General features: G+C 31.6%; 1 protein-coding gene across 1 annotated transcript in view; it reads left to right on the forward strand.

Annotated features, from left to right (window-relative positions):
- LOC129217184 (uncharacterized) overlaps positions 1 to 25593 on the forward strand; it is a 51876-nt gene extending 26283 nt beyond the window's left edge. Inside the window, exons 6-11 of the mRNA XM_054851447.1 lie at positions 5017 to 5094; positions 12133 to 12226; positions 19198 to 19265; positions 19354 to 19517; positions 21267 to 21325; positions 25005 to 25593. Of these exons, the coding sequence (XP_054707422.1) occupies positions 5017 to 5094; positions 12133 to 12226; positions 19198 to 19265; positions 19354 to 19517; positions 21267 to 21325; positions 25005 to 25547 (1006 nt within the window). The 3' untranslated portion in view covers positions 25548 to 25593. The remainder of the gene's footprint in view (positions 1 to 5016; positions 5095 to 12132; positions 12227 to 19197; positions 19266 to 19353; positions 19518 to 21266; positions 21326 to 25004) is intronic.
- The last annotated feature ends 325 nt before the right edge of the window (positions 25594 to 25918 follow it).

Genomic DNA, 25918 nt, shown 5'->3' on the forward strand with positions numbered 1-25918 from the left:
CAGGGCATGTCAAATTTGAAAGATTTTTCCAGTCCTGAAATATACATAGTTGCTCCAAATTGATGCAAAATTAAAATTTTTGCTGCTGCAAGCTGCTCCAAATTTGTGATTTTTCTTCTCCAAGCTGCTCCAAATTTGCAATTTTACTGCTCTAGACTGCTCCAAATTTGCAATTTTACTGCTCCAAGCTCACCATTTTCCTGCTCCTAAGATTGCTCCAAAAGCGAGTTTCGGTCGGCACATCCCTGTACATACTGTACATAAAATTGTAATTTAGTGCATTTAAGTCAAATATTGCACTATATTTTGAATACTTTCTTTTGTACACATGCATATATGTCTGAAAAGTTGGATACTATTATGGAAAGTGAAAACTCATACCTACAAATTGAAATTTTTAATGAAGAATTCAACTCCTATGTAACTAGATTAGAATCAGGAGTATATCTATATGTGAATGTTTGCATTGAGCAAATATTCACAAACTTTGACACTTTTTGTTCTGTTTTTGGTATTTTCTCTAAAAATGTAGTTTTGGACACATGAACTTTTGGACAGGACAGTAAAAACCATGGTATTTAATGTGGTTTCTACAGTAGCATCCAAAACCTTGCCAACCTTGATTAAAAGTTTTTTTTTTGCTTTAAATAATGCTATACAAAAATAGTTGATTGATTGCAAAACCCAAGTTTCATTTTTCATACACAGAGACCCTCGTTTTATGCGGATTCGATTATATGCAGTTTAAGATTTAACTCTTTATTTTATTTTACGTGGATGAGTTTTGATTTTACGGGGTTGCGGCTTTGCAAAAAGATAATTTTTTTTCCTTCTTTACTAGTCCAAACTCCTGAAATTTCAGATAACAAGTAATAAACTGCATTTTGGTGTGCTAACAAGCGAGCTTGGACCACTGCAGACATTTTTTTGCAATTGGTTTTAGAACTCTTCCTAGAAGTAAAGTTATTCAACTCACAAACTTTGAGTGTCATATCATGCATAACATGACACCCCCAAGTCCCCTGCGCCTACCAATTTCACGGTTTATCTGTTTTAGATGTCGGGGATTCTCCCCGACAAATGAGACTTCAGGGAAAGATCTCACTGGAAGAAGAGCTTTCAGAAGTGACTAAGGAAAATGAAACCAACGAAATATTGACATCGATGACACAGAACCAAAGGTTTCGCACTGAAACTTTTGAGCCTTTCCTTGAGAAAGGCAAATGATCTTTCTGGTTTATTAGTGAAGGAAGATTCCATCAGGGAAATTAAAGAGTGATCATGAAAGTGTTAATGTTTCGCAAAGAACTACAGAGGAAACAATTTTATTGAATGCCAAAAAAATAAAAAAAGACATAAGCAGCTCTTTTATAAAAACTAGGTTAATTCATGTTTTCTTTATACACATTGTGCATTAAACTTATTATATATCTACTCCCAGTGCCAACTTTCAGATATGGCCAAGAGGCCAAGAGGAATGTCAGAACTGGCAATATTTTTTCTAAGTATTCAAGGATTAATTTCTTCATTTTCTAAGAAAAAAAATTTTATTGGGTGGAGTTTGAACTATTCCATTTCTGTACTGTAATTGAATCGATTATTTCAGAAATGGCGTAAGTCCAACTATGCAACTTTTCAGGAATCAATAAAAAGTGATTATTTCATTCAGAAGTGAACTAAATTCTAAGAAATTTTTTATGACTAATCTAGACACAAATAGGATCATTACCTCACACCTTAAATTACGCTTCATTTCGTCACTTTAATTAATTTAAAAATATTTTTTAATTTGGACTTATGCCCTTTCTGCAATAAATATCCTGAAAGACTAGTTAGAGTGGTAAAAATGTAATTAAAGTGAAACAGATTTGTTTCAAACTGGTTTATGATAATAAAAAATAATATAACAAAGTGACAAAAATAATTAGTGAACTCTGTTTTCATAAATTTATTATCTTAAGGAAATACATCGTGTGTCCTCTTTTTCTTGCCTTTGTTTAGTGAAATAATAAACTATGGTGTAAGAAAATACAAAACTTAACAAACTGAGATTAAAAGCAAAAGTTTACATGTGTATAAATCTAGATTCATATCCATAATCATCAAATACATCCTCCATGGAAATCTTTTTTCCTATCCTTCTCTTGTCTCGTTTTGTGTACCAAGTTCAATGTACATATTAGTATGACTATGTTCAAAATTGCGCTGTTTAATCATCTTGATATTTGTTATTTCTTCCAACAATATGAAAAATTTCTCTTCATACTCAATATTGGCAAAGGTAGTTCAGCCGACAAGCGTTACTTTGCAATATTCTCTTGAAAGCCGTCTATAAAATAGCTAGCCTGAAATCGTTCCTTTGATGTTCTATTGAATATTTAAACATCATGAATGTTGGTAATTGAAAAAATTTGTCGCCCAGTAGAATTTTTTTCCAAAATCTCAATTTGAGAGATAAGTCCTTTTATAAAATGAAGGGCACCTGTTTTAGCAGTTACAGATTTCATTATTTTTTTACTGATTTGACAGTGAATCTTGATGTAATTCTTGGATTTCACTTATAAGAGATTGGATTTCACATGGTTATAATTTGTCATATCTCAGTTTAACATTCGCTTCACTGTCACAAAATCCCGCTCGCAAAGGACAAGCAAATGTCCTCAAAGAGGAAAGTTATCAGCAATCTTGTTAAATTTCTTCAGTGTTATTTCTAGAAAATGTCTCCTGCAGTGTTGTTCTTATTTTGACCAGCGTATATCTCACTCAACGCATACAGTTTTTTTTTGCAGTTCCTAGAGTGATGTTAATAAAACCCCTGAGAAATTAGCGACGATTCTGTGATTTCGAATCCCCCCCCCCAAACCTCCAAACTGACGGACCTACCATTACCGAAGTTATGCAAGATCAAAGAAGTTATTTGTTTTTACTTCATTATGCCAAAAAATCTAGTTGTATGATCTTGCCATTGAGTCTTACTATTTCTTCTTTCGCGTTTACTGCAGAATGGGCATAAGTCCGGACTTACGCACTTTCTGCACTAAACAAAAAATGTGACCTCTAAATAAAGTGCTTTGTTGTGCAAGGATTCACTTCCCTGCTACACTTGTCGATGTCTATACATACAAATATGGGAAAACCACAGCTAACTCAATTTTGAAAAAAATGTGACTTATGCCCTTTCTGCAATAATCGATTCAATTATGGTTACAAAAATTTCAGCATGCATTACTTTTTGCATTATATTGTAAGAAAGTAAAGAACGAAAAAAACTGAATAATTGAGACACATTTAAGAAAGTGTTCCCTTTCCTTCAAAAATGTAGGATTATCATGTGTTCGAATCATCATCAATGTGTAAATTTAAAAAAAAAAAAAAGAAAAGAAAAACCTTTTAGGAGTAATTTTCAATTAGCTAACATAAATGTCAAAAGTCCAGCTTTTTTTTTTTTTTAATTCTAGAATATGATTAGTATCTATTTTTGCAGAATATTAACACTAGAACTTGCCACACCGGTAATTTTGACCACTCAACTTATTTTTGACTTTGTCTAAATATTGATAAACATCTTCCACAAGAATTCATCCATTTATCTTATTTTGTTTCTATGTGAATTTCTAATATATACTTAGAACGACTGACAACAGTCAAAATGACTGTGTGCTACTTTTGTTGGGTAATTCCATACAAAAGGCAGGAAAAGTAGTGATTTTAAGTGTTTGGCCTTCAGTCTCTTGTTTTTCAAGGAAATATTCGCTTGCACAGAGTTTTAGAATATCCTTTTCTTGTTTTCTTACCATGTAACTCTCATTTCTTCCATTGGAAATAGAGCTAAGCATGTGAAAGATGGTTGAAATATTTTTTTTTTAATTTGTTGTATATAAATTTTTTAAGTTTATGAGGTGTGAGTATTAAATAATGAGACTGGTGCTGCTACCCAGAAGAACCACTCGTGCACCAAATACGAACGACCGACAGCTGTAAAGTGTAAAGCCTTCGTTTTCGATTACAGCACCTCCCGTGTTTGTAGAGAAATCAGTTTGGCCGTAACCATCGTTTTTGTAAGAGGTGTTTATTTCGTTTTGATGGAAGACATGATGAGTGTAATGACAGAGCAACAAATTGTCGTGAAACTTCACATGAAACTTTGTAAAACCACTACTGAAACTTATTGGTCATTAAAAGAAGTTTATGGAGATAAATGTTTATCATGTGCACATGAGTTTTCGAATGGTTCAAGCATTTCCCAAGATGACCGAGAATACGTTGTCGATGATGACCGCCTGGATCGCTCTTCCATGTTCAAAATGGACGAAAATATCGAACTAATCAACATTACTACCGTGAGGTGCTTGCTCAACTCCGTGAAAGTAAGAAAAAAAAAACGACCAGAATTGTGGTAGAACAAGTCGTGGGTTCTCCATCAAGACACTGCGCCGGCACATTTCGTCTGTCAAGACGTTTCTAGCCAAGTTATTTGCCTGACTTGGCACCAAGTGAACTTTATCTGTTCTCCAAGGTCAAATCTGCATTAAAAAGAACAAGATTTCAGTCCGTTGAATCTGTAAAAGAAAAATTGGCAAGCGTCATGCAGGAGCTCACAGGACAAGATTTCCAGCAAAAGTTTCAAACAATAGAAAATTCGTATGGAAGGTTGTAAGCATAGAGGAGGGGTGTATATTGAAAGTTATAAAAACTGAGTATGTATAAATTTAAAATAAAATGTTTTGCAGCACTAGTCTCATTATTTAATAGCCACACCTCGTATAAATTCATATTAGAACAAGCATAAATTACTTTCAATCTGTCTATACATTTTTAGGCAAGTTTTACAGCTTCTTTCAAAGAACGGTCATTTTGGTTTTTTCTGGCCATTTTAGATGTAACTGAATATTGGCCATCCCAGTGTTATATAAAAATCCTTTATAAAGTATGTAATTATGTTATAAACCTGTGATTCATTACTTTGTACTAGCACCAAACACTGCATTTTTAACCTTTTCTTTAATTCCAACTCAGTTATCTTCTTCAGAAGTTAAATGTTGGACATCTCTTGCTTGACTTACTTATGGCAACATCGGTGACAGCTAGATTACAGTGAGTAAAATATAAGGTTACACATATCTTTCAAATAAAGGGAATTGTTTTAACATCTTACTTTAACTAAAATATATTGTTATTGAAAAAGCTTTAATTTTTTTATTGAATTAGGAATAAAATATTATTATTATTTATGGACTCTGCTCAACACCAGTTGTTTGGAAAACAACATAAATTCAATATGTTTGAAATTTTTTAGAAATAGATTGTTTCTTTTCAAACCTTTACGCATTGAAAGAAAAACTTTGCTTTGTAACAAGGAATTTAAAATACTTTGCAATGTAATGTTTAATTGTAAATTCACTTTTTTTTCCCATATGTGGCAGCAAAAAACAAAGAATGTAAGTGGACTTTTTCAATTGAGTTAAACACGTTTGAAGTTCAGATCCTGGGTAAGCTTTCATTGAAGCTTTTTTCTAAATTATGCTGTATAGCAGCACACACCAGAACTACTTGTACTAGTATCTTGCCTTCTTAAAACTGAGGGGAGGTTCCTCCTACTATTTTTACTGGTTATCCCCATTTTTGTTTTAATTTTGCATTTACATCCCTTTGCTTCTCACTGCTTCATATGTATCAATGGCATTTTATTTAATTATTAGTATTATTTTAACATACTCTAAAAATTTAAATCTTGTCTAAAATCTTTTTTCATGATTTTATAAAAATGTAAAAAAAAATATATTATAAATGCTTCTGTAGTGGGAAACATGTACTTATTATGAAACTAAAACATTTGTTTAACATAGTGAGATAACTAATTAAAATAAATGTAATAGCATAACCTAATTTCATTAGATTATATGGCTTTTTTTTTTTTTTTTTTTTTTGTAGTAAGTTACCACCCTAAGGCAGAAATACTTAAAATACACCACCAGCTCAGTTATTCCATCCGAGGACTGCAGTTTCGTGCTTTTTAGCACTCATCAGCCTGGAATAGGAATCACATGAGCTGGTGGCCAAAATCCTCTTAAGAGAGCCAAACAAACTGGTAGCTAATGTAGAATTAGCACACCAGATGAGTGACCGCAGCAATGGTGCGGTTCAACTCAAAGATTGATGGCAAGGCATGGTATTTTATAGTAAGTTACCGCCCTAAGCCAGGAATAAGGCAGAAATACTTAAAATACACCACCAGCTCAGTTATTCCACCCAAGGACTGCAGTTTCGTGCTTTTTAGCACTCATCAGCCCAGAATAGGAATCACATGAGCTGGTGGCGAAAATCCTCTTAAGGGAGCCAAGAGAGCCAAACAAACTGGTAGCTAATGTAGAATTAGCACACCAGATAAGTGACCGCAGCAATGGTGCGGTTCAACTCGAGATTGATGGCAAGGCATGGTATTTAGTAGTAAGTTACCGCCGCCCTAAGCCAGGAATAAGGCAGAAATACTTAAAATAATTATATTAATTAAAGTTTAAAGAATTATTTTAAGTATTTCTGCTTTAGCCCTGGCTTAGGGCGGTAACTTACTACAAAATACCATGCCTTGCCATCAATCTTTGAGTTGAACCGCACCATTGCTGCGGTCACTCATCTGGTGTGCTAATTCTATATTAGCTACCAGTTTGTTTGGTTCTCTTGGCTCCCTTAAGAGGATTTTCGCCACCAGCTCATGTGATTCCTATTCCAGGCTGATGAGTGCTAAAAAGCACGAAACTGCAGTCCTCGGATGGAATAACTGAGCTGGTGGTGTATTTTAAGAAAATTATATGGCTTTGTAAAAAAAAAATTAAATGAGAAATAATTAAGATGCAAGTGTGTAATACAGGGATCTCCAACCTATGGCCTACTTAAGAGCCATTATTTTGAAATTCAGACAAAAAACGGAAATTTTGGCAGTGACCATTTTTGATTTTCCTAATTTTTTTATATGTCAAAGTAGGTCATAAGAAGTGAACATTCTGAAATTTTTAGTCGTCCAAAAATTTTCTTTCGCTTGTAAAAAATTCCCAAAGTTTGAGGTTTTGCAGCGCTTTTTTAGAAAAATTCTATAAGTCGCATTTCAGTGCGCTATAGCTCTTTACAGAAACACCACCTCACGGTTATGTTTATAATTATTGGTTGTACTGTATCTAGTGATGATGACTTCATAGTTATTTTGGTTGGGGGTTGTTGCTTTCTTCAGATAAGGGGTCGCAAAGTATGGATTTTATCCGTTTTCGCTCAAGTTTAACCTGCGTTATTTCCCCCCAAAAAGCCACCCCCCGAAAAAAATGTGACATATACTGAAAGTTTATACTATAAAGAGAGTAAATAGCACAAAATTTGTTTGAGGTTTAATTTTTTTAGGAGAAAAATACCCTGATATTTTTCAAATTTTCAAAAATTGTGCTTTTTTGATCGCAATTAACTCAAAACAGCATCACTAGGAAAAAAAACCTTTTATATATTATGGTACTTGACTATGCGTAAATCATCATGAAAAAGAAAACAGCATGGGATCTCTTCTTGTTTTCTAGAAAAAAAATCTTTGTAGCTCGTTTTATGCGTTTTCTCGTGCGTAAAACGTGTGTCCAGTATGCAGATTAGATCTGCTAAAAATTAAAGGATGTAGTAAGTATGTATATATGTATGCATAAAGAAAGAGAAAAAGACTAGCACTACTTTATTTTTCTGATTTTAACAAATTGATGATGTTTTAATTGCAGGTAAATCAGAAAACGATAAATCGATATATATATATTGATTTATCGTTTTCTGATTTACCTGCAATTAAAATACCATCAATTTGTAAAAATCAGAAAAATAAAGTATTGCTAGTCTTTTTCTCTTTCTCTATTCACACATATATACATTCCTACTACATACTTTAAGTTTTAGCAGATCTAATCTGCATACTAGACACACGTTTTACGCAAGAGAAAATGCATAAAATGAGCTACAAAAAAATTATTTTCTAGAAAACAAGAAGAGATCCCATGTTGTTTTCTTTTTCATGATGTTTTACCAATAGCCAGGTACCATAATATATAAAAGGTTTTTTTTCCTAGTGAGGCTGTTTTGAGTTAATTGCGATCAAAAAAGCACAATTTTTGAAAATTTGAAAAATATCAGGGCATTTTTCTCCTAAAAAAATTAAACCTCAAACAAATTTTGTGCTATTTACTCTCTTCATAGTATAAACTTTCAGCATATGTTAAATTTTTTTGGGGGGAAATAACGCAGGTTAAACTTACGCGAAAACAGATAAAATTCATACTTTGCGACCCCTTATCTGAAGAAAGCAACAACCCCCAACCAAAATAACTATGAAGTCATCATCACTAGATACAGTACAACCTATAAATATAAATATAACCATGGGGTGGTGTTTCTGTAAAGAGCTATAGTGCACTGAAATGCGACTTATGGAATTTTTCTAAAAAAGCGCTGCAAAACCTCAAACTTTGGAAATTTTTAACGAGTGAAAAAATTTTTTTGGAAGGCTAAAAATTTCAGAATGTTCACATCTCATAACCTACTTTGACATATAAAAAAATTAGAAAAATCAAAAATGGTCACTGCCACACCTTGTCTGAACTTCAAAAAAATGGCTCTTAAGAACTAAAAATAAAAAGATAATAAAATTGTTCCTTTTTAAGCATATTTTAATAAAACTGGACTAGAAAATCTCAAAAACTATTACTGAGCACAAAGGTTAGCCGATATATACCCATTATTTATTTTGAAAATATCATAATATTTTGATGTTTGCAATATTTATTTTTTGAAGTGCAACATATGCAATGTAAAAATTGTGCATTAATTATATTAATATTACTCATTTATTATTAAAAATAATCAAAAGTAATGTACTATATTTATACAGCATACTAATGTATCATTTATATAATGTAAATATTGTATTCCTTTTTTGTTTTATATTCATAAAATGATTAGAAATGTAACAATTTTAATATAGATTAAAAATGCCTAGTGTAAAGTTAAAAGTTTGTCAGAAAAAAGGAAAATGTCTTATGGCTGTGCACTGACTAATGCATATTTCTTATTTCTGAACTATATAAAACTCGTAAAAGTAGTTAAGTAAAGAAAAATGAATAAAGCAGATAATGCTTAAGTAATTCAATTAAAATTGGTAGAAATTGAAAGCAAAATATTGATTCTAAAATACATACAAGTATTACATATTACAGTATTGCACAAAAGTTACATATGATGCAGTGAAAAGCAAATGGATGTAAGTGGCAAAATTGAATATTTGGCGACAATCAGTATAAATGGTAGGTGAGCGTCCCTTCTGTCTTGTGGCAAGAGTTAGTACTAGTAGCCCTGGTAGGTGCTGTTATACAACATGATTTTAAAAAACTTTTCAATGCAAGCCTACTTAGGCCTTATCTCCAAATGGGTTTTACTTGAAACTTGAAAATGCCCACTTTCTTTGCTTCTGACTGCCTCATATGGTTTTGAATAACTTTTTCATGTTTCAATTTTACAAGGTATTTTCTATTTATGAGCATGATACTGTGATGTTTTTCTGTGATTTTTTCACAGCACATATATATATATGTGATCAGTTTTACAGAGAACATGAAAAGAAATGTAAATATCCAATATAAGAGCCAGTATCAATATTAGTTATGTTATATTTTATTTCTATTACTTTAAATTATTGCATTTAACAAATGATTTAAAAAATTATTTGTATACTTAAATGCCATTCAAGGTATGTAAATTTTGACATAAAATATATTTTATGAATATAAATAATTAATGAAACATGAATTTTAAAGTTGATGCATTATCTATACTAATATTATAAATAGAGAGGGCGGAGTTTTGTGTGTTTGTATGTTCAAGGTAATCTCTGAAACCACTGCATCTACTTGAAAATTTCCTTCACTATATGAAAGGTGCTTTCTTAATGAGTGATATAGGCTATATTTTGAAAAAATCTGATAAATAGTTCTTTTTTTATTCCAATTAAGGCCCAAATTTCAGATAAATTCCCGAATATGGGAGTGAAAAAAATTACTTGCACATATTAATATTGTATATCGTTGAAAAGGGTAGCATTTTCCATGCTCTAAACAATTTGTTTCAATGCTCTAACTTAATTACGGTGGGAGTAATTTTCGTTTTTAGCTTGGAACTTTTTTAGGCTAAGTTGAAATTTAGGCATTACTTTCTTCATTAAATCTATCAATAAAAAGTGAAGGTGTTGTCCCACAGTTTTCTTTTTGACACTCTTGGAAAAAGCGACATTTTTTACTCCAGATCTCTCTCGACCTATGGTCGAAAAACTTAGCTTCTATCTTCAAAGGAAAAAAAGTTACAAGCATTTTTAAATCAAATTCAAAAAATGCCATTTTGATTCAGGTTGTCAACCATCTTATTTTCACGTTTCCAAGGTTACGCTTTTTGAGTCCCTTGTTTCTTTCCTTATTTTGCATTTAATTTCTTAAACTTATTTTATTTCGTGTTTCCATGGCTATGCTTTTAAACTCCATTTTAATTCCTTAAAAGTATTTTAATATCTGTCGTCATTGTTTGGAAGGGTAATTTTGCATGGTGGTTTTTTTTTTTTTTTTTTTTTTATTTGAACCTGATTGTTGAATATATGTTTTTGACACAATTTTTATTTTCAAGGTATACCGGGCAAAGCCAGGCAATGCAACTCTTAATATATAAAGATTTCAAAGCTACTGTTAATGTGATTTTATACTTTTTTGTTTGTTTGGCGAAACATTTATTATTGCCAAAGAAAAAACGTCCGCTTCACTCGCAAAAGGGCCAAGTTCCGGTAGCGTGATCGCTTGGCGAGTTAGGTGCTGAGCAGTTCAGTCTAGGGTTATTGTTTTAAAGCAACTGTAAATGTAATTCATTGTTTTGGCGATTTGTTTTGAAAGAAAAAAAACTTTTGATTTGTTTTTATCCGAGTGCAATGTACGACATTTTCTTCTTTTTTTTCTGACGATGATTTTGAATGTTCCACGAGATTCTTTTTTTTTCGTTAGTAGGATGAATTATGATAGCGTGTTTGCTGACTGAGTTTGGCGATAAACAATAGAGTTGCTGAACTATTTTTACGTTTGAAAGAGATTATTTGATGTCTTTTTTTTTGTTTATTTGGCAAAATATTTTAAATTGCAGAAAAAACCGCTTCACTCACTAAATAGAGTTTTAAAGCAACTGTAAATCTAATTTAATGTTTTGATGAGAAGTTTTAAATTCCAAAGAAATTTTAACAGCTTTTTTTTTTTTTTGTGAAAAGGTGTGTACGCCTTTTATTTAAAGAAAAATGATCATTTCACATCAGAGAAAAAGGGGGCGTCAATTTTTTTTATTTAATGGACTTCCATTTAATTTTTAGCACAGGCATCGCTGTGGAGGTACTGCTAGTAATTATAAGAAAATAGTCGACAGGGATTTGAGGAAGCAGTTACTCTTTAAACAGTCAAGTTTGCGCTGATTGAAAATATTAGCTATACTCAGTGACGAGCACAGGGTGGGAGAAGGGACACCTGTTGGCCTGAGCCTGAAGGTAGCCCAATATTTGAAAAAGTAGTAAAATAGGGGTAAACAATATGGAGGGGTGCCCGGAAAAGTCATCTGCCACAGGCTCCAAAATTTCTGTGCACGCTCCTGGCTATACAATATGAAAATATTCGATAGATATTAAAATATCAGCTATTTTCGATATTTTTGAAAATATATTTTTGAACCCTGCTAATTTAATTTTAAAAAAATGTGTATATATGGGGGAGGGGGTGTAGCAGTGCTTAATGAATCATCTGAATTGAAATGTTGTTGGATTGTTGGTCCATCTTAACTCATCAAAAATTTACAACATGGACTTTGAGTAAAAAAGGTTGAAGACCTCTGATGTAATATTCGAGATTAAAGGCACAAAAGAGTGTCCTAGGTTTGCTGAATATTCAGAAGTTTTTAACTTAATGCTTTTTTTAAGGCCTCTACCACTAAGTACACTACACTTTCTAATTTGATTTTAGCTTTGGTCAGATCCAAAAATCTGTTTTCAGTTTTCACAGCAAGATACAATAAAAATTTAAATATTATTATTATTATTTTCAGCATTATATTCAAAGCTGTTTTAGTACAGATATATGATCTTTACAAAAAACTTTTCCCATGGCTCACAAAACTAAAGAAAGGAAGTTGGGAATGGGTGAGTATTTATTTATTTAGAAATATGCATTCTTGTTTTTTTTTTTTTTTTTAAGCTGCATGCATGTGAATTTAGAGTCAAACCTCGCAGACATATAAAATCACTTTTGAAAAGTTCCAGCTGGCTTTTCTGTATATTTTACTGCTTAAAAAGTCCATCCTGAGTCTTTGTTTCATCTTATAAGATCCCTTTAAGGTATATTTTTAAAAATCACATTTGCAATCTTTTTCTTCCACCGAGCAATTACAGTTGTTTCTCTATTCAACAATTTTCAGATGATCTCGAAAAATCGTCCTGAAATATAACTTTGGAAAAATTAGCACTTTCAGTTCTGAGCTATTATCTCCCTCCAAACTGCGGTTTTTTGGCGCTTTCCATGATTTTTTAAAAGCGCCCAATCCAAAGTTGCGGGTGTGACATTTACACTAACTAAATGAGTCATCAGCAAAAATATTTTAGAGTATAGGTTTCAATTTTTATATTTTTCAATAAAGATCACTTGCAGGTACATTGACGCCAATTTGCAAGTTGATTGATATTTTATTTATTTTTTTAAAAATTAATTTCTACCCGTTGCGGGTGTGATATAAAAAGGACATGCATTTTCACCTTGCGATCAAAACATTCAAAACTCTGTGAATTATATCAACTGATCAAACTGGTTTTTTTTAATGTTAGACAGTAATACTTAACAAATTATTCTATACAAAAATTTAGATACTCACTCAATTAGTTTCACTGTAAAAAATATTCAAAGTTGCCGTTGCGGGTGTGACACCCCGTTGCGGGTGTGACTTGTGTGGCCAATAAAATAACAACATACACAAATAGTTATCAATCAGACATTTTATGATTAGCACAGTAATAAATTAGAGAAATTGCAAATAACTAAGGAAATTTTTTTTTGCATAAATCTCATTTCCAATCTAGAATTGATGATTTCAGGGGGTGTTAGTTTTCTTATTACAATGTTCTGTTTCTTCCATGATATGTCTGACTGATTGGGCCAGATGTATACATGTTCTGAAGGGTTTTTTTTCCAAGTATTCTACTTGTATGTCTTCTCCATCTATTTGCCTGATTTTTTAATTTTTTTTTTTTTGAGGTAGAAAACAAAACTAATTCTACAAAATCTCCAATAGCATTTATATTACCAAGGGAGATTGTTTCCGACTGAGGCAGCAATGAAACTATCTTCAGTGCACTTTCTGCAGTTAGTGCCTGCCACTTGAATTGTACCCATATCGATCGGTACAACATGGTGTACCGATTGTAAGTTTGGTATAGCTTTGTACAAGACAGCAGCGTGCGTGAAGCATTTTTGCAACATCTTTTGTGATGTCGCTCTCCGCAGAATAAAGTACTCTGATTTTTTTAAGAGCCTTTTCTGCTCAAATGGCAAAATCCGATGCAGAATTGACTGTTGCTCTACGCTGTAACGGCAAGTGACACCATTTTTTATTTGTTACCGCACCAACACCATCCACAGCTCCTTATCTATGAGTCCTTGCAAAGTATGACCATGCAATTTTAATGTTGTAGTCTTTTTGGTTGTATGACATTAACAGAAGATTGTACCTGTCTATGGTTTGCATTACCAAAGGTTTGATTTGAGCTCTTCAAAAAATTGCCATTGACTCTGCTTCTACAGCTGGAGATGGTGTGGCCCCTTTTGTCGAAGATTTCTTTCTCTCTCTACACTTTCTCTGCCTCACATTCTGGTTTTGCCTCTACATTTTCTTTTCTTTCATGGCCAAAGATGTAATTTTTTAAAGTAGTTTCTTTGTAATTTCTATTCTTGCTTTGTTTCTTTCCCTTTCTTTTAGAAAATATTCCGAGTATTTAGCCGAGTTTTCTTTCATCTTTTTACGATGATTTCGGAATCTTTCAGTGCTGTTCATTCTTCTGCAAAAAAAAAAAATGTGTAAAGTGAATAAATATAGCACTACAAGTCCCAAAATATATTGTTGAACATTTTTTTTTTTTTTTTTGAAGTTCTTTGATTTTTTTAACCCCAATTGAAATTAAAAACATTAAGTTTTGATTCATTTAGAACTTGAACTGACAGAATTTTATACAAAGTTTTTTTTAATAAATATTGTAATAAAAAAGTTTCATTACTATTTTTATTATTTCTTTATATTTATTTTGAATTTGAAGTAAAAAATAATCTGTCCCTAATATTACATTATTTGTTTTAAAAAGTAAAGGGGGAAAAAGTCAAATGCTGAAAGCAAAATTATGCATTTTTATACATATTAAAAAAGATAAAATATTGTTTTGGTTTTTTAAAGTTTTATTTAAAAAAAAAAAAACAAATCTTACCTTATTGATTAGTTGCCTTAATTATAAATCAAGAAATACAAAAATGTTTCTTAGGAGAACCAATAATATAGAATACCAAGCTAAATAAATCAACTGCACATGCTCTAAAGATACTAATTTTGAATTAACTGGTGTCTAGACAAATAAGTCAAAGGCCAAAGGTTAGGTCAAAGGTTAAAACATTAGTGCTGTCATCTACATGCATTCCAGAATTACATTTGTGTTTAATTTAAAAAGATGTTGCGGGTGTGACTTTAACTAAATGTCACACCCGCAACAGGAACATGTCACACCCGCAACGCTTAATAACTCCAATTAAAACATTAATTAATTTTTTTTGTGTTTGTTATTCAAAGTACTTTAGTAAACTATTTTAGAATACAAAGTTTCAAAACTTTTAGGCAAATAAATTTTTCTGTGGAAATATAAATGCATTTTTTTTGTTGCGGGTGTGACACAATAATTAAGAATAATTAAATATGCTTACCTTTTGTAGTGAAGATTAGTAGACATTTCTCTTCAGGAAAAAATGTTGCTAATGAATGTCAGATTATGTGTGAAACTTTATAGATTTCTAGAATTATTTGTTCAGCTGTAATAGACCATGCAACATAAGCAGTTTTGGTGCAGTCTAGTTCGCACTGATATAGTTCCACTTTAGTAATTAAAATAAGAATGTTAATGACATAAATGAAATTTTTTTTCAATAAAATATGAACTAGTATACTTTTAGCAGTGTGTATGGAAAATTTCAACCATATTGAATGAAATTTGAATTTTCATCCTCATGTTCACTTTTTTTTGGATTGGGCGAAAGATACTTGGAAGATGTGTATTTTAGTGATTTTTATTGTATTACATGCTTCAAGATGTTTTCTTTTGTTATGAATGCACTATTTGAATGAAATAAGAATCAATTTTTAGTAAGAAATTATCGGAAAAAGCATGTTTGACCCCCCCCCCCCCCCCCCCCCCCGAAAAAAAAGTTCCACCTTGAAAAACATCTTTTTTAACCTTAAAAGCTTACATAGCAATTACATACAATTAAAAACTTACCTAAATCTTAAACAAGTATCTGAAAATAGATTTTATTTGTAAATAAACAATATTCAATAAAAAAAATTTTGTGTAGTACATTTCAAAGACTCGAATTCAAACCCCAATTCTATCACGTTTAATGTAGTTATTTCTACTTGGTGCTGTCATCTCTCTCTTTTTTTTTTTTTTTTTGAATTAAAGTGTTGGTAGATAGTATCTAAAATGGTTAGAAACGTATATAACTCATACTTTTATAGCTAAGAGAGTAAAAATTTGGCCCAGAGAGAATTTCAGGCTTAGTTAACTTCATCAAAAAGGGCAACCCGAGTGACGCTCGGGCATAGACTTCAAACTGTTAAAAAAAAACTTTTCCCTTCACACTTTTAGTCTCTAAACATGTTGCTTAATTAATATATTTGCATGTGTAGAACTTGTATACATGCATAAATATATCCAGAATCTGTCGTTAATACATGCTTTATCACAATTATAGAACTTATACAGTAAAACCTGTAAAGTTGACCACCTTTGTAAGTTGACCACCCATCTATGTTGACCGCTTTTGTCAGGAACGGAATGAGTCCTATCTTATGTAATGAAAGAAAACCTCTGTAACTTGACCACCTCTCTATCTTGACCACCTGTCTATCTTGACCACTAATGAACCCCAAGTTTGGTTTGGAGTATTGTAAAAAACCCTTTGTAAGTTGACCACTTGGTTTATTTTTTAAAATTTTATTCAACAAAGTATTATTTTTATTATTTTTTTATAGCTTTCCAAGAATACTTTTGATGCCAGACCAGCATTTAATGAAACAGCAGCATAACTAAACCTCCTTTTGAGTTTAACCACATGGGAAAACTACTAAGAACCCTTTTATTCTCCAAACTTGTTTTTCTTTTGTTGTTAAACGAAAAAAAAATTTATTTTTTGATTAACTATAAATTTTTAGGAACTATTAATATAAAACGAGTAACTTTTCATAAACAATAAGACTTTTTTTTAATCAATTTACTGAAATTTTAAATTTGCATAACATACTATACATCATTCTGGGAAAATAATCTCTAAAAATATTTGAATAACATTTTATATTATTGATTCAAAGTAATGCTAAACAATAAAAGTGAGTTGAACGGAAAGAGTAAGTGTCAATTAGTCAAAAAAATGAATGCATGGTGCAAGACTTACAAAAAAAATAAATAAATAATAATAATAATCATTACCCCCTTTATAAGTTGACCACTTGTCTAAGTTGGCCGCCAAAGTACTGCACCGCAAGTGGTCAACTTACACAGGTTTCACTTATAATGCAATCTTCTCAGTATGAAACACTTTTCCTCTTCTATAAGCGTAATTGTTCTGTGCGCTAAAATCCTTCTCCTAATTCAATTTACCCTTAATTTCTACTTCCAAAAACATGAAAGCATTTTCTGTTCTCGTAGGTCGAAACTTTCCATGCTGATGTCACTACATGGATTGTTTCCTAGATCACAAATATAGCAAAATTATTTAAAAGTTGCTTGAGTAAATATATCCCGTAAAAACTATGCATGACTCCAAGCAGCAATGGCTGTGACTCCATAACAAATTAAGCTGGTTAAAAATTAACAGACTTAATTTAAAAGCATGAGAAAATTTTAATGTTAATCCTCCTAAGTCCAATGCAATGGCTCATAAAAATCGGAAATTTTCATAGGGTTTCTTCAAATGGTTTCTTAGGAAAAACATTGAAGGCTTGATTACAAAGCTTACTTCTTTTAATTGTTAAAAGCATTACCTCTAATTATTAAAAGCATTCTCTCTTTCCGCATTTCTCAAGAAAAAAGGTGAATTGAAAATTCAACTTCTAACTTAAATAGCTGTTCTTAAATATGTTGGATCATTTAACATTCTTGGGTAGATATTTTCCCCTCATTCAGGAGCATCACATAATTATTTCAAAACTTAATGAACTGAAAGACTTTGTTTGAACAAGGGCTAAACCTTGGCAAAGACTTGTCATAAGTGAAACTGAAATGTTTAAAAATATTTCTTGCTTGCAATAAATTTAATTAAATAACAAAAAGAATTAATCTAATAACATAGTACTTTTCTTAAACAATTGTACATTTTAGCTTATATATTTAAAAAAAAAACAGGCACTAGTTAAAATAATAAGTATTTTCTATTACCAGAATAATAATCTCCCCGCTTATAAGATCATTTTTGTATAATCCCCATGGTCGGTTTTGTATTTCAAGTTTCAATATTTTGATGATTTGGTTTTGTTGTTTTTAACATATAGTTTTGCACATTATTTTCATGCATCTGTACATACACATTTCTTACATTACTCCTCTACATACTTCCTTCTTGACATAACAGTGATTTGCTTCTGTATGTAAGCAGATAGTTTTTCACTGTGCAAATTTTTTCAGAGTATTCTGACAATATATGCGTTCACAAATTTACTACTGTTACCTGCCACAGCATTGCCTGTGGTAAAATTTAAAAGAAAATATCTGCAAGCCCCTTGTTGCTGCAGTCGTTGTATTCATAAATCACTTATTCAAAAAAGTAAGTTCTACAGCAGCAAATATAATCTGGGCCAGATTAGCATGAGCGCATGAAGTACAGACCCAGGGCACCAACTTTGGTTTTAATTGAAGTAATTTCATATCGCACTAATGCAAGATGTAAATAAGAAATCTAGAAAGAAAAGAAATCCTCTTAAAAATTTAATCTATTTCGCACATCCCAAAACCATTCAAAGTTTACTAGCTTTAAAAAGTTATTGCATAAATAGTTTTGATATTTATGGCTTACTGCAAGGTGCAGCGAGCAAAATTTGACAAAATCTAATGTTATAATGTTTAAATATTGTATACTCTATCGCTTCTGCTTTTGTAAGCCAAATTTAGAATAGCTGTGTTAAGTTAACCCACTCCCTGGCTTAGCCAATACACTTTGTGTGTCAAATACTAGCTCATCCAAAGAAACTTAGAATTTTACTCATTTTGCAATAAGTTAAAAAGAACAGTAAAACCCCTCTAATGCAGACACTATTGGGACAAATATTTTTGTCCGCAATAGAAGGGTGTCCACAGGACAGGAGTTTAATAATGTTATTTGCCTTGGAATTGGGGAATTAAAAATTGTCCGCATAAGAGGGTTTTTGTGTATTTTAATTGATTGTTTGACCCGTCAGTCTGATGAATATTGTAATTATGAGTTCAAAATATTCTCCTTGAAGAAAGATTGTATTCAAGATTATATGCCATTTATGTATTAATGGCACATAATCTTGTAGTTATAAATATTCAAGAAAACTGTATTCAAGATTATGTGCCATTAATATATGATTAGGTAAACTTCAGAATTTATTGTTCTAAAATGGGGAAAGGCTGTTATTTTTACTTTCTTGGCAAACTAGAAAAATAAATAATAAAGCTTCAAATTATATCAAAGTTTGTTTTGATTATTGTTACTTTTTGTTCCTTCTATTTTAGCATTGAAATTATTTAAGTACTTTTTACGAGTGTTGACTTTCAAACTTGTTGTTTACCTAAACTTTGTATATTTATCAGGGTTTTTATCTTTTAATTCTTTCTATTTTTATTTTTAGCCTTCTTCATTGGCATTACCAAACAATTTGGAAGAATGGCTAAAGCCTGAGCATTTTGATAATCTCAGGTATTATATCTTTTTAATATTAGTTTTTTAGCGTTTTACTCTTTATGGTTATTATGTGTCTTGTTTCATTCATCCTTTATTTTTTTAGTAAAAACTCTGAAGCATCTGAAAGTCAAATAAATGCTTTGGCCAATTATTTTGCGAAGAAAAAAGCAAATGAAAGAGATAAACCTGATGTGATTGATCTAGATTCAGAGAAAGATGTTAATATAATAAACTGTGATATCCAACAGTTAGATGAAGATATTGGAGGTAAGATTTTAAAAGAGTTTGTATTTTTAATAAAGGTTGACACAATGGATTTTCTTTTATTTCATTCACATATTGCAGTTGCGCTCATTTGTAACAAAGTTAAAGGGACCTATCGAAAATTTCATGAAAGAGTAATTTCATTATTAAAAATCAATGAATAATGAAATATGAGGCATATTTTTAAAGTAAGTTCCGTTTTGATATAAAAAAAGAACGAGTACAGATAGAGCAAAGAAATTCATTGCACAAAAATCTACCATCCTTACGCTATTTTTTGACATTGCTCCCGTGATTTTCCAAACATTTGTCATAGCATGGTACAGGTTTTTGTATACCTATTCATAGAAAATTGCCGCCTGTGTAGTCAGCCATGGGATAACATGTTCTCTGAGCTCATTATTGCTGTTGTGCCACAGACCACCTTGGAAAGACTTTAGATGCCGAAACAAATGAAAGATGCTGCGAGCGAGGTGAGGGCAGACCAGAGGATGTTCAAAAACGCCCCAGCCAAAGCCCTGTAAGAGTCCTCATGGTTGACTAAACGGGCGGTAACTTTGTACGAATAGGTATACAAAAACCTGTACCACGCTATGACAAATGCTTGGAAAATCACGGGAGCAATGTCGAAAAATAGCGTAAGGGTGGTAGATTTTTGTGCACTAAATTACTTAGCTCTATCTGTACTCGTTCCTTTTTTATATAAAAACGGAACTTACTTTAAAAACACGCCTCGTATATAGAAATAAATAATGTATAGTTACAATTTTTAGTTTTAAAAATAAAAAAAAGCTACAAACTAGTGTTTACTTATGCTATGCATTTATGTTTGCCGCTTTTTCAGAAATTTCGTTTTGAGCCTTAACTTGTCAACCTGAGCTGTCAAACAATGTTCCTTTTTTGTCGAAAATAGGGGCTGGAATCTTTCTAGTTATGCATTCTTTTTTCCCTGTGTAATTTATCTTCTCCCCCCCCACCATGAGAAAAATATCTGTTCTATATTTTGTGAATCTTGATCATACATCAAGCTTTTTTTTGTATTGTATTGTATGTTCAAAATTGTGTTTAACTGACATAGTTAAAAAATATTGAATACTCTCTTTTCTTTAATACAGTGAAATCTTGTTACTATGAACTCTAAGGGACTGATAAAATTTTTCGTTGTGACAGAATCACCTTAAAACTTTAGTTTTATCAAAGTGTTAATTTTGCAAATCTACACTATGAAATTTAATATGGAACATTGACCATGACTAAGTATCTGAAATATAATTAAACACATTATTTATTCAGTATTTGTGAGACACCTTGCAAATTTACTGGGTGCCTCACGTTTGGTGCACAGAAATAGACTACGCAAGGCTAGACACTCACTGACTTTTGGTGCCTCACATCAGCTTACGTTTCAGCATGAGCAGATTTCCACCTTGAATGGCTTAGTTTTGAAAGCATAAACAAAGTTCTCATGTTACGTCTAGGGAAAGTTGTTTTTAAATTTCTGAAAATTAGCAATAAGTAAAAAATATTCAAACTGACGTAAAGAAAAACATTTCGTTGTAACAAATTTTTGAAAAAATTGTTTTGTTAAAGCAAGAATGCACATTATCTTGATGGGTTTTGAAACTGGACCAAACTTTTGTTCGTTGTATCGGTATTTGTGGTAACAGGATTTCATTATACATTAGTTAGAGAAAAGTCAAAACTATTTTTAATTGGTTGATATTTTATTTAATGTAATCTCTTTGAATTTAGAAGTTGTTGTTCCTGAGAAAACATCAGTTGAAAATCAGCACCGTAAATTCACTAGTTCTGTAAGTATATGGAAATTATACAGTACTATAATTTTTTTCTGTAGTCATAAATGCTCATTTTTCTTCTGAGTTTCGAAAAAGTTCGCTTTACATAAAAGAGCCCAATTTGTTTTTTGTTGGAAAAAGAAAAAAAAATCTTTACTGACTGACTTTTTCTATTCTTGTACTTTATTATTTGCACTTAGCATTTAAGTTCATCTATTTTACTGATGACTAATGCATAATAATACATTGTTCATGGAATTTGGGGAAAAATACAAATAAAAATGTGACGACCAGCAACAGGCTCTGGGCCCAGCTAGGCTGGTCAATTAATTAGTCCTCAATGAAGATCAATGGCCCTCTTAAAGCTATCCACCCCCTTGCTCATTGCCGCCTCTTCTGGTAAGCTATTCCAAGTGCCCACGACCCTACTAAAGTAGTTTTCCCTAATTTCCAAGTTAGCCTGAGATTTAAATAGCTTAAAACAATGACCCCTCGTCCTGCTTTCCCTGCAAAAATTTAATCCATTTACTTCTTTCATTTTGATAAATTTAAATAACTGAATCATGTCCCCTCTGACTCTCCTTTGCTCCAGACTATACATGTTAAACTATTAAGTCTGGTATCATAGTCTAAATCTGAAAGTCCCCTTACTAATCTAGTTACCCTTCTTTCAACCCTTTCCAATACAAAAATATCTTCCTTCAGAAAGGCGACCAAAACTGAACAGCGTACTCCAAATGAGGTCTTACTAAACTACTATATAAAGGCAGAAGAACCTTCTTTGATTTGTTTGAAATAGATCTATTGATAAACCCAAGCATTTTGTTGACTTTGTTACTAGCAATGCTGCACTGTTGAGTAAACTTGAAATCCTGGTTTATTAAGATACCCAGATCCATAACATTTTCTGCCTGATTAATGACTGAACCCTGTAAATGATATCTCATACCCTTATTTCCATGACCTAAGTGTAGCACTTGACATTTCCCTACTGCCATACCGCATTTATCTGCCCACTTAGTAATATGATCTAAATCCTCATGAAGTTGTTTTACTTGTTCTTCATTTTCGACAATCCCGTAACTTTTACATCATCAGCAAAACAATTCATGCTTCCAGAAATATTTTCATTGATGTCATTCATAAAGATAATAAACAAAATAGGCCCTAAAACTGATCCCTGAGGAACCCCGCTTAAACCTTCTTTTTCAATCATAAATGCTTAAAGCTTTTTGAAACATGTACAATTATTTTCACATTAACAACTAGCTTAGAGTCAGTCTAAAGTCAGAATACTCCTTTTTTTTAATTAAAAAATGAACAGCGTCTCTGTTATACATACTTTATTTCCAGTCTCTTGTGCTTGATTTCGAAGTTTTCCAAGTAATTTTACAATAGTTTTAAAAGAAAAGGCAATGTGACTGAAGATGAAAAACTTTTCTCAATAACTTAATAAAAATTTGAACATTTGAACGATTTTTTAAATGAATGTATTTTTCTGGTTGCAGTAAAGATTCATCATTCTTATGGTCAGGATCTGTCCAATTCTGGGTACCAGGCTGCCCAAGTGTCAAGATACTTTAACAACCAGTTTTTTTTCTTCCAAAGTCATCTTGCATTTAATATTTCTTTTAAACTGAATAATAATTTGTCTACCATTTAAAAAAATTTCCTAACTTTTAAAAGTTTTTGCAGATATCTGCTCATCATCATATAGAAATTATGTAAATTAAAGTTTATAGCGTTTAGTCAAAATTTTAGTCTAGGTTTACATTACAAATTAGGTGCTGTCATCCATTACAAATACAATAAGCATCCATTTTACAATGAATAACATTGCTGATTAGTATTCTAAAGTTAGTCAATATTTGAAAAATTTTGTTACTATTTAATCAGCGTTTAATAAATTTTGGTCTCTAAAGTCAGTATTTTTGACCTTCCAAACAGTTTTACCCGTAAACTGCAAGAGCATTTTTTGGAAATAGGAAAAATAAATTGCTTTACATACTGACAAAGGTAAAGCCCAAGTATCATATAAAAATTACTGTATTTTTTTATACACTACAGTCCCATTGCTCACATCCAAAATATTTTAAAATGTATTGTATTATTGTGTGTATGTATTGAAATACACACTAGAACACATTATATACTGACCTCTGTTTATATAATTTAGTTGATTTTATTTGCAGATTAAACTAAAAATTAACAGGGTTAAGTGTACAATTTATATTTTTTTCACTTCGTATTTCCCCAAGATCAAAAATTTTCTAGAAATTGTGTTTTCCAGTGAGTTTTCAAAGAAAGAAAATTGCAAATCAAAAACTGCTCTTAATCATTTAATAATATTTCGACCAGTTGCAAGATCTTTTAATTTATTTTCCTAGTTTAAAAAAGTTTTATTCATATTATTCACTAAATATGTGATAAATTAACTCACATCTTTCATTCAAAATTTGTTCCAAGTAAGCTTTACATTATGTTGCTGCACATTACAAATAAAGCTAGCATCTATTTTACTAAGTGTGCTACTCTTTTTTTGTTACGCTAAAGTTTGTTAAGTTTTTAAATTTTAGTCAGTATTGGTCAGAATTTTATAATTTTTGTTCACTAAAGTCAGTATTTTTGACCTTTCAAACACTTTTACCCAGTTGAACCGTTAACAACTTGTTTAGCAATTTACTAGTCCAGTCACATGAAAGGGCTTGTTTTGCTAACTGGAAGCAGGGAAAAAGAACAAGTAATTTCCATGTGTTTTGTACTGTTCAAGGGAGAAAAAATATGATAAGCTTTATTTTTGCCAACTCGAGAATTGTTTAAAACAGACCAGAGTAAAAATGTCTCAGATATCCTTTGTTATAAAATTGCTAAACTGCAGGCGCCGTCAGGGCTGACGAGAGCTATGTCAGCCTAGTCAAAAACTAGAGAGTTGTAAAGTTTTACAAGTTTTAAGTTGGAGGTGGCTCAGCTACCAAACTGACAAGGGGCCCGCCTTGGCACTGAGTGGCCCTGGGGTAACTTTGAGCTACTGTGGTTAACTTTGCACTGCTTGATTTTTTTTTTCCTTTGGAAATTAAGAAAAATTACTACTTTAGTAGCACTTGAAACTGCTTACCGGAAGAGGCAAAAGTGGAGGATAGGGGTGGATAGCTTCAAGGGGGGCATTGATTTTCATTGGGGACTAGTAAACTGACTGGGACCAGCCTGGTTGGGTGCAGAGCCTGTTGCTGGTTGTCGCATTTGTATTTTGGAATTTAAAAAGAAATAGAGGGCACAGTGCTGCATTCTACTGGCAAAAACATAAAACCAGTTTTATTCTCTTTATTTTTGGAACAAAGACTGCAAAAACTAGGGAATCCAACAAATATGAACTAAATTTACAGTCTGCTTTGACAAAGAAGACGCATACTCTGTAAGCAAGTAACGAATTTCATTACAACAGGTTTCAGGTACAAGCAATTGTTTTAGCGGGTGTAATGTACAAACATGTAGTAGATTTTCTTAACATAATTGCAACCGATTTTTTCGGTAGATAATTATTCTGTGCAACTGTTTTCACATAAGTAAACAAATCTATTTTCTAGAAACATGTTGTATTATTTTGTTAATAGTTTTTCTTTTCCCTCTCTATCTTTTTAATCAGCAATGAATCATTATTTATTTTAAAATTTATCAAACTGATTTTCTATTACAGCAAAAAAGTATTTTGAGAAAAATATACAAGGCGAAAACATTGGAAAAACTTCAAACAGTGTGGGACAATATTAATGCAGCATCAGAAGATTTATATCCTTTTATGTTAACTCAGAAGAAAATCAATAAAATAAACAAGCTTTTAGATAGTGTGGGAAACTCTGCAGACAACAAGTATTGTGCTTCAGGCAAGTCAAAGGTACCCATCATGCAGAATATTAGATTTCGATTTACGAAATATTTAGGCCTGGTGAAAAATCAAGAAGAATATTTTCATTTTGCTGAAGAGTTTTCCCAGAAGAAAAAAGATGTGATAAAATTTAAACCTGTTAAAAAGATTAAAGAACTGAAGCAAATTCATGAGGAAATGTGCAGACATATGAATGATGCTTCTGAATATGAAAAATTAGAGAAATTAAGTAAATATTATGAGGGACAATATGCTGCACTTAAAGAACTGAAAAAGAGTGGTGATTTGGAGCTTACCAAGAAATTAACTTATTATGCATCAAAAGTGCTTATTAGAATGTTTAACGGACAATAAATTGTATGCTGTTTTATGGACTAAGTATTTGCTATTTATTAAGAAAATAAAGTCTCTTGTTTCATGTATTGGAACTAAAGATTCTTCAGCAGTAGGAAAAAAGAATCTAAGCCCTTAAAATTTTAATCTTTTAAACATGCACATGATCAAATTTCCGATTTCAATCATCAAAATAAACTGGGAAGCTCAGTTCCCCCAAACAGTTTCAAAATATTTTCATTTAAAGCAACATTTATTGTCAGTCATATAACTATAAGAGCAGTTACGACCAATCGTGATCTCCCCCCCCCCCTTCCCTCCTTGTCTTTAAGCTTAGTAGGGTTTTAAATCTACATGAAGCTTTAAGAAATTATTTTATACTTTTCAGTTTC

Source organism: Uloborus diversus, chromosome 2 (assembly GCF_026930045.1).
Source record: "Uloborus diversus isolate 005 chromosome 2, Udiv.v.3.1, whole genome shotgun sequence".
NCBI classification, from domain to species: domain Eukaryota; kingdom Metazoa; phylum Arthropoda; class Arachnida; order Araneae; family Uloboridae; genus Uloborus; species Uloborus diversus.